Consider the following 9,347-nt stretch of genomic DNA (forward strand, 5'->3'; position numbering starts at 1 on the left):
TTCTTTGCTGCAAAGCTCTGCTTTTGTTGCTGCATCCACACCCCTTATAAAATATCACTTAGAGCAGTGTTATATAGTCCTGATGAGGCCAAGTGCTGATTTTAGAAATTCCAGTTTTCCAAAGACAAATGAAAGCATCCCTGGGAAATAACTTTAAATATTGTCTGAACACCAATGTGATGTGAGTAAAATTCAATCCTAAATAAAACTGAAGTTGATGTTTTTGATGAAGACAAACTTTGATCAGAACAAATATTGAAGAGAAAGAGAGAGAGAGAGTTGTTTTTTTGCTGTCATACCTTCAGATCATGGATCTTGAGGGTCTGCATCAAATCAGAGCTACTGCAATGCTCAGAAGTTATATTTAGAGGCAATTTTGTTTTTAGAAATCCAAGAACTTTTCTCTTAGATCTTCAGCACGCTGTGCTCTTAGCCACAGACATAAAATGTGGAAGGGAGAGAAAATAATTTTTCATCAGCACAACCAGGAACACAACAGTGATGACTGCTTGGGCCTAGACAGCAACCTTACTAGACAGAAATCTTAAATTGATGTCCCCAAAGAGAAGGGTTTTATCTGCATGGTTGTGCTGCACCTTCACAATTCATACTGATAGAATGTGCATAATCGCAGGCCCTCGCTATGCTTGTCTGCATGCTTGATGAAAGGGAAATGGGCTCCATACAACAAAAACAGAAAAGAGGCTTTCCAGTGAATGAGTATTACCTCATGAGTGTGTCACTGCAATTTGGAAAAGGGCTCTGAAATATTCCATTTGGTGGTTTTAAATTGCCAGCCACTGAGGTGAAAAATACTAAAATCAAATACACTGCCACACGGAAACACAGCTGGCACATGCACAAATAGACACCACTGCACAAGGAAATAACAGTGGTTGTGTGTCTGCGTGGCCAAGTACAATAACTACTTTCCATCGTCGGCGTGCTGCTGGTGCTATCGCTACTTCCAAGCAGATACAGTATTTTATGGCCAGACAACAATACCTCCTCGAAGTGCTACTGAGCCATATTGCACCTGATGCCAGACCACCACTGTGTGAGCTGCTGTACAACACGAAACTGTCAGCCAACAACACATCTAATAGGATGCCTGTCTCTCTTGCCTCCAATCTCCCAAACAAACAATAACATCAATACTTTACTTTCCCCAAAAAAGAGAAAAAGGGAAGAAGCACAAAACGAAAATCTGTCTTTTTCTATCTGAAGACTGCAGAGGCTAAAACAATTCTCAACACTTTTTTGTTACTGTGCAGTTAAACATCTTCTTCCAGCTGAAAACCTCTTCTCATAGTGAAGACATGTTTTTTAGGTTGCTTGAAACTTGCTTTAAATTCAATCACAGCCTTACAGCCTTATGAACAATTAGTATTTTGTGTATCTCCTGAATTTGTTGCAACACTTCTGCACATGCAACCAACCTGCAACCCCTCCAGGATGGAAAAATAATGGTGACAGCAGTTTAGATCTGCAGATGCAGACATGTTGATCACGCAGTGCACAAAATCTAACAGCTGCAGCATTTTAACACTTTGTCCACCTGCAGGCGGTGGTTACTCATTAACTTTTTGTTAATGATGTATGGTTTTTTTTCCACTTGTGTGGTTTTTTTTTAAGCATCCGTCACACCTTCTAGGTAGAATAAATTAATTGATAAAAATGGAACATTACTATGTAATAGTAACCTGCAGTGGAAATCAAATACACAAAGAGAAATATAATTCATCATATAACCCTACAGCAACCAATGGTTTTGTAAAAAAATTAATTTCCCTTTATTTTTTCATTTTCCTTTTATGTATCTTTAATCTGGTCTGAACAACAGACAAACAAGCTAAATAGGTAGTGTCATTTATACCATTAATAATCCTAATAAAGCATAGATAAGTCACATTTTATATTAACTTTTATCTTATTTACACTTTATATTGTGGGCTGACCCTAGTGATTACTTTCATGAGCAATTGTCTGCCTGTTTTTTTCTCCATCAATCAATTCAAATTTGTTTTGTCTGTATAATTCCAGAACCCTTCAGAGTGTACAGCAGGCTGCGTGACCAAAGTTTGAACCAACAGTCTGAAACCCCAAAGATATTCAGGTTACTATTATGGGCTTACAGAGAAAAGCTTCAAATCCTCACATCTGAGAGTCTGGAGCCAGAAACACTAACAACAACCATTACATTCTATAGTTGTTGGTTGTTGTTCTACCCATTCTATCCATTTTATTTACCACACTATCTTTTAGAAATTTCTTTTGGTTTCTGCATCATCCTCTTGTTATGCTTGTTGGCTATTTAAAATATACATTTTGCAGGGCCAAATTGACCAGATTTTAAAAAGACATTTAAAAAAAAAAAAAAAAAAACACAGCTATTGTAATGTTCATTATCTTTCTCTGGCAAAAAAACAAAACAAAAAAACAATTGCTGCCTTCTATTTTCTCGTCACTTCTAACCTGCTGTTACTGCCATTGCTTTCAGATTCCACTAGGTTGGACTGGAAGTGCAATGTTAAATTTGCTGTCACTGTTAGCTGTTAGTTAAGTGTTAGTGGTCTGAAATTCAATGATACTAGCTGAGCTGAGGTTCAGCCTTTGTATCAGTGACATTGTCTGTCCTTGTAAATGCTCTTATGATCAACATTAGACCTGGTTATATGCCGAAAAAGGGGAAAAAATATGTACACATATACAGGTACAGATATTGGACATTGAAAGTCACCCTGCATTAGTTAATGAAACATATTTATACAGAGAATATGCCAAGGTGGGTGTGTGACTGCTTTCAAAAATGCAGCTCCAGTGGCCAGGACAAAAGGCTAATGTACACAGCATGGAACCCTGAAATCAGATGATTAATCCAATCAATGACTTCTTCAGCATGCACAGCAGAGGCCTGAATGTAACGCTGCACTAACGCTTCACGCGAGACGTTTTTCCTCACAGAGAAGGCTAGAAAGCATAAAAAGAGTCATTTGCCAGATTAACATTAATGTGGTGCTTATGAAGAAATCAACAGTTTCCTAAGATGGCATGAATGCTGATGTGTGAACCTCTCACAGGCCCTTGAGATCATACAGTCTACCGTGAGCTACCTGTCTGAGTCTGTTTTCCAGCTAGGTGGAGTTTACACTCCCCAGTGCTGCCTCCTCATCACTGACAGCAAAGCGGTTTCGTTGAGAGTCTAAACAGGTATCTTCAGCCATCCTCACCTATGATTTTAATCACTGTTGTAATATGCTGTGGAATCACTGTAGCTTTCACTAAGCAGTCTACCTGCTCAGTTACCTTCACATCACTCCACTTTGTTTCCCTGGCCATGCTCTGCCCTGCCTGCTCTCCTGTCACATATCAAAAATCCAGTCGACAGCCACATAAACAAACAGGAGCAGCAGTGGGCACCGCGGAGGAAGATTCGTGGGGATACGTGCGCATGCATGACAACTGGTAATAAAATTAATACTACTGAAAATATAGTATACTGCCAACACAATTCTTCATAAAAAATTCATGTAAGGCTGTGATTGTGCTTCAATTAGCACATACCTTTAAGTTTAATAATTAAAAATCACCTCAGGTGAATGCACGACTGTATTTATATTCTCTCTTAGTAACTATAAGAAAACTTTGACTGCAAAATCCTCTGAGGTTTTTGAGTTTTTAACCACTTCATGATTAAGGTCAAAAAAATGCACACATTTTTTTATCAGCCAATATGCCTCCAGACAGTTAACAGAGTTTAATCCTCCCTGAAAATGGCTCCTGGGGTGCAGAAGACCGGCCACCTTGAATATGTAGCCTTGACTCTTGAAGCAGCCTTCCCTCAGCCTATTACATTTAATCTGAACCAACAGTGTGCTATTTTTCTTCCTGAAGACAAGATATTGCCAATCTCTCTCCCCCATGAGTACTGCTTATATTGAAACTGACTTCATCAGAACCAGCAAACTATATCCAACCTTCACAGGGACCTGTCAGCAACATCTGAGAGTCTGGCCTGGGCCTGGAGCCACGGGTGAGAGACTGGGTGAGCTGAGAAGTCCCTCGGCATTCCATGAGGACAATGCATTGACATATCAGCTCTAAAAGAAACATCAAAAGTCCAGGGAGTAAAAGGGTTGCTGCTCCAAGTTCCTGTATCCTGGAAAAGAGTTCATTGTTCTTTCAAGCTGAACCCAAGGGATTCGTCTTCAGACTGTCCACACTTTTCTTGTACTTCTCTTCTTCTTCCACTACTTTTGTGGAGATCAAGAACCTTGGGGGCAGCAGGATAATGCCCATCATTCCCCACAGATAGAGTATAATTACACAGACAAATTGTAATCCTGATTAGCCCCAACAGCCTTTCCAGCCTGTTTACATAATCACATTGAGATAAAGTCTTCATCAAGGGCTCAGTGGCCAGATTACAGTCTGTGCAGAGCCCACCTGATTACCAGCAATTAGTGACTGCTGGTATAGAGTTAAAAAAAATGCATATAAACAAAATATATCGCCTAGAAGGAAATTTGAGAAATACAATGTAATCGCAAGAAACAGAAATTATGAGACACAACAGATGGACAATTTTCAACAATCTGCTCAATATCATTAATCGTTGACTGTCATTTGACGTATTAACGTTGGTGAGAGGAACAGGCCAGTGTGTTCTGTTCCAGTTCCTTCCTGTCTTTTCCTATTAAGTCCCAAATAATAGAAACTGGATAGATTTTGATATGCAAAGCACCATCGAAACTGGATTCAATTTATAAAAGTATAAATATAAAGTAAAAAATCATGCATCTGCTTCAGCATTCTAATAGCCATGAACAACCATATAGAATAGATGCAGGAAGCTGTGGCCGTAACTCTAGTTTGAAGACTGTATGCTTTAAGGGCAGCAGCTCCCTCTCACATGGCATTATCCACTGACTGGACGAGCCTGCGTCATAAGAATGTGGTGTTGTCAGCTTTGTGACCGTCTCATTATGGTGAACCTGATTGATCATCCTCCAATCGATGGACACAGTGAGACTGTCATAAGAAAAAAAAGGCCAAATGCAGCCCTTGTACTCATGAGGAGATAGAGCAGATAGTGAGCTCCCTGTCAGGGTAAAAGAATACAATTTCTATTTGCCTCGGGTATTTTTCTCATTTTGTTCTTTAAAAAAAATCCACTGCTTGCAATTTAGCTTCCTAAATTTATGTCTGTGTCAAGCAGTTTCATAAATTCCCCAAGGATTAGGTGACACAGTTGCAGTGGCTATCCCCAATTATTTGGTAGTGGACTGCTGCAATGAGAAAAAATATTGCAGTTTCCATTAATTTCAAAACCAAGACGTTAAGTTTCACTGGACTCCACTGCATGATATTTGAACAGTGTCAAGAATAAGACAGGTGATGGATATAACTTTGTCAACTGAGAATCAGAACAGTGCATTACCCAGCGCAGCACCTCTCACTCAAAGATAATCTAATTTCTCTTCACTGAAAAAGAACCTCGAGAAAAGTGCTGTTGTACAAACTCTGCTAGATAGGAGCCTTTTTTTATGGCATCATTGTCTTAGCAAGACAAGTGAGTCACAGGCCAGATCAAGTCGATATCTTTTTACTTCTGCAAACACTGTCAACTGTCAGAGCAGAGGAACAACAGCTGTTCCACCGTCCGTCCTCCTCACATTTCTCCGTGTCACTGTTTCCTCCACTCTTTTCCAAAAGAAGACCCAAGCCTCCTCCTCTTCCTCCCCCTCCCTTCCTCTCTGCCTCCCCAATTGCTGGCTGGCTGGCTTCCTAATAAGTAACAGAACTAGGAGGATTGGCAGTGGCCTCAAGGTTTGACATTGCCACAATGTGGGTGGTGATGAAACAGCACTGTGCCCGACTCTGCTCGACTCGACTTGGCTCATTCTTGGTGGGCGCTGCTACTCTGCATGCTGCACATTTCATCCACCCCCAATAGACAGACATGGGAATTACTCACAGGATGAACAATCTGTATGTAAATTGATATTTGAGTGCCTATATTCAGAAACACATACGTGCATTCAACAGATGAGTAGCCGTGCACTCAGACGCGCAAAATGTCGCTAAATACACACTCATGTGTGTATTCAACACATTGATAAGGGAGGGGAAGAAGAGGGTTGGAAATAGATTGTCTCCTTTTTTTTCTGCTTCTTGCTTTGGGCTAAATTTCACTTAGGGATGACAGTTTCACACAGTACATGACACTCATGCAAACATTAGATTCAACATGTAACTGACACAGCAAAGAAACAAGAAATTGAATTTTTTGTGTTTGTGAATGTTTAAATGTTGGATAATGGGTGGATTCATGCTAATCGCAGGGTGGTAAATCAGCAACAATTGTTTCTGATTGAATTATTATTATCTGTATCTTTTTTTTTTACAGAACCTGTAGCATGTAAATAGCATGAGGGAAATTACAGTGACATACAACAGAGAGGTCAGATAGTTGGGCACAAAGTCGAGAAATTTTGTTCCCTCATTTTCTCAAAGAAGACAAACAATACATTTTAAGAACTGTGTCAGGAAGGTGGCATTTCAGCTGAGAGAAAATCGTCACTGACTTGAATAAATTAAGCTGGTGGGCATAAGAAAGGGGGGGAAAAAAACTGGAGGCAGCGGTTACCTCACCAGCTACAGGGAGCATTCAAATGGGCAGACCCTGAGAAGGAGCCACTGGAATACTAAGAAGCCCACCTTTCACCTGCCTGCACTGGCAAGTCCAATAAACACCAGAGGACAAATTGGTTTCTACACCACTTATTACCACCTCGATGCTTTCTGCTGAGGAACTGATGTGACACAAAAAATCCCACATAAATACTTGAAAACTCGACCCAGAAAAAAAGGAGAAAATGTGCACGGCTTTACTCTAAATAAATGAGGATCTCTGAAACATCCTATAGGAAATCTGCAGTGCATGCACTTGCGTCTCAACAATTCACTAGTTAGCCTACTAAGCAAAGCAGCTCACGTAGGCTATTAGAGGGAGCGTAGGCTACCGCAAGAATATCTGCTGAGCACTCCGTCAAAGCCTGCATTGAGCGCAAAACCGCTGAAATGCGTCCCTTAAAAACTCCATCCAGAGCGGTCGCCTATTTTTGCGCACGTCTGTAGCGTTAAAGCTTTTGATTTCTCGCACGCACACGCACACGCGCGCGCACACTGAGGCACACCAAGCGCATCAGAAAACATAGAGAATTGCTGCAGTGGCTCGTACCTTTCACAGAAGTGAACATCAGTGAAAAGATGAGATTCCAAAAAACAATTCCCGTCCTAATCCGCATCGTTTTGGCTTGAACAAAGTCCCTCCGGCCACATTTAACGCATCTCCTGTTGAAAACGTCCCGTAGTTCAATAGATCCGTCGTAGTATCCGTCTCTGTAAATCCCCTTCATGTTCACAACTACAACATGCAACCTAGCTCTTAATTTGCTCTCTTTCTGTGCAGGTTTGAAGTAGATTCCCTTCTCAGAGCAGAAACAGGCAGAGCCGCCCGCCGCGCTGTGTCAGCTGATAGCAGAGAAGTGAGAAGGACTGGATTTTAGGAGAGGACCACAGCAACCTGGACCAGGGCTCAACCATCTTTGCTGAGAGGGGCATCAAGTGTGAGGGTCTGTGTTGGCGCGCTCCCGCATCCGCCGTCCAACGTCTTCCCCCCTGTGATCCTGGAACCCGGCGGAGGAGAGTCTAGCCTACAATCTGAATGCTGCCTTTATCGATCGGCAATTGAGCCGCGCAAAGTGAGAGCGAGAGGAAAAAAGGTGGTGGTGGAGGGGAGGGAGGTGTGAGAGGGAGAGCGTCCTGTGGAAGTATGATTTGGCTGATGTGTGGGTAACAAATCATGAAGTGGGAAACAGTGAGGTGTGGGTGGCCAGAAAGGGGGGAGGAGGGGGTGGAGTAGGAAGAGGACGAGGCTCGTCTTTTATGGGGAGAATGTAAATCCTGGGAAAGAAATGAACTCTGTTAATGACAGCATGTGTGTGTGAGAGGAGAAGGAGGAGGGGGAGGAGGGGAGGTAAGGAGGGAGGGAGGTGGGGGTGTTAGGTGAGACTCAAGCCAGGCAGCATCCCGTCCTGAGAGCTGATGAAAGAAATTCGCCTGGTAGGCAACCCCGCCATAACTCTGATTTTCATTTTGGAGATCGAGCGGGGCCGTTATTGGGAGTGATGGGGCTGAGGCGATTTGCAATGCAAAGATGGAATGATGACGGAGCAAAGCGCAGCCTGCTGCAGTGGGGCTCTTCTGCCATCTAGCTTCGGAAAAGTCACCGACCTCCACTTTGAGACGGGGAGGGATGGGAGGAGGAGGAGGTGGTGGTGGAGGTGGGGGAGCAGTGGAGCGAGAGGCCGTGATTGCACATAGAATGAACATCATTCGCTCTATAAAACATTCAGATAGAGTTTCTTCAAGAGCTGTTGATTCTAACGCGCGCAGCTCCGCTTCCTGTTTTCGTGACAGCCTCTGGATTCCCACGGCTTCCACTGGAACAACAAATTAAAGTTGCTGCTGCTGCTGCCGCCGCCGCCTGAGAGCTGCGGCTCAGGGAAGAGCTCTGCGATCAGACCAGGTTTAAATCAATTATGTGCATAACTTGGGGTTTGAATATTGCCCAATTAATAATTGTAGTTGCAACGACCTCCATAGAAATCAATATCCGGTGCCCTATTGACGAGATTTATTAGCGTCAAGTCAGCACTGAGTTCATGAAAGCTCATAACGCTGAGGAGGAGAGCTGTCCGCGGTGCTGAAACTGGAAAACAAGGCCTGCACAGAGCAAAATCCTACTACTCAAAGCTTAGTGTAGGCTCATTTTATTATATTTTCTCCTAAAATACACCAGGACATACAGGTGAGGAAGGAGGGGAACAATTAGCAACATACTAATGGCTGAATTTTCTCTCATTTGAGCTACATGTGAGCTGTATATGCATATATTTACGCAACCGTTCAAAAGTTTGGGGTCACTTAGAAATGTCCCTATTTTTGAAAGAAAAGCATTTTTTTCTCAATGAATATAACATTAAATTAATCATAAATATAGTCTAAGCATCGTTAATGTGGTAAATGAATATTCTACACTGTAAAAAAAAAAGGTTATTTTTATGGTAAAATTCTGGCATCTGTGGTTGCCAGAACACTACTGTAACATTACGGTAAAACTAGTGGTGGGACGTGATTAAAAAATGTATCTAGTTACAGGCTTTGTAATTCATTAATCGTGATTAATTGATAGCGATATTTGATACAATAAGCAAAGTTTTTCAATTCAAGTAAATTTTGGTTGACAACTGAATCACTGAATAGACATACATGAATTTAAA

At 41.9% G+C, this 9,347-nt stretch overlaps 1 protein-coding gene across 2 annotated transcripts in view; it reads right to left on the reverse strand.

The window, feature by feature from the left end:
• Positions 1 to 7,872, reverse strand: part of LOC111562513 (CUB and sushi domain-containing protein 3) — a 233,827-nt gene extending 225,955 nt beyond the window's left edge. For both annotated transcript variants that reach the window (XM_035943940.2, XM_023261087.3), the window contains exon 1: positions 7,244 to 7,872. In XM_035943940.2, coding sequence (XP_035799833.2) covers positions 7,244 to 7,421 — 178 coding nt within the window. In that variant the 5' untranslated portion in view covers positions 7,422 to 7,872. The remainder of the gene's footprint in view (positions 1 to 7,243) is intronic.
• Positions 7,873 to 9,347: the final 1,475 nt, after the last annotated feature.

The sequence above is a fragment of the Amphiprion ocellaris genome, chromosome 9 (assembly GCF_022539595.1).
Source record: "Amphiprion ocellaris isolate individual 3 ecotype Okinawa chromosome 9, ASM2253959v1, whole genome shotgun sequence".
Taxonomy (NCBI): domain Eukaryota; kingdom Metazoa; phylum Chordata; class Actinopteri; family Pomacentridae; genus Amphiprion; species Amphiprion ocellaris.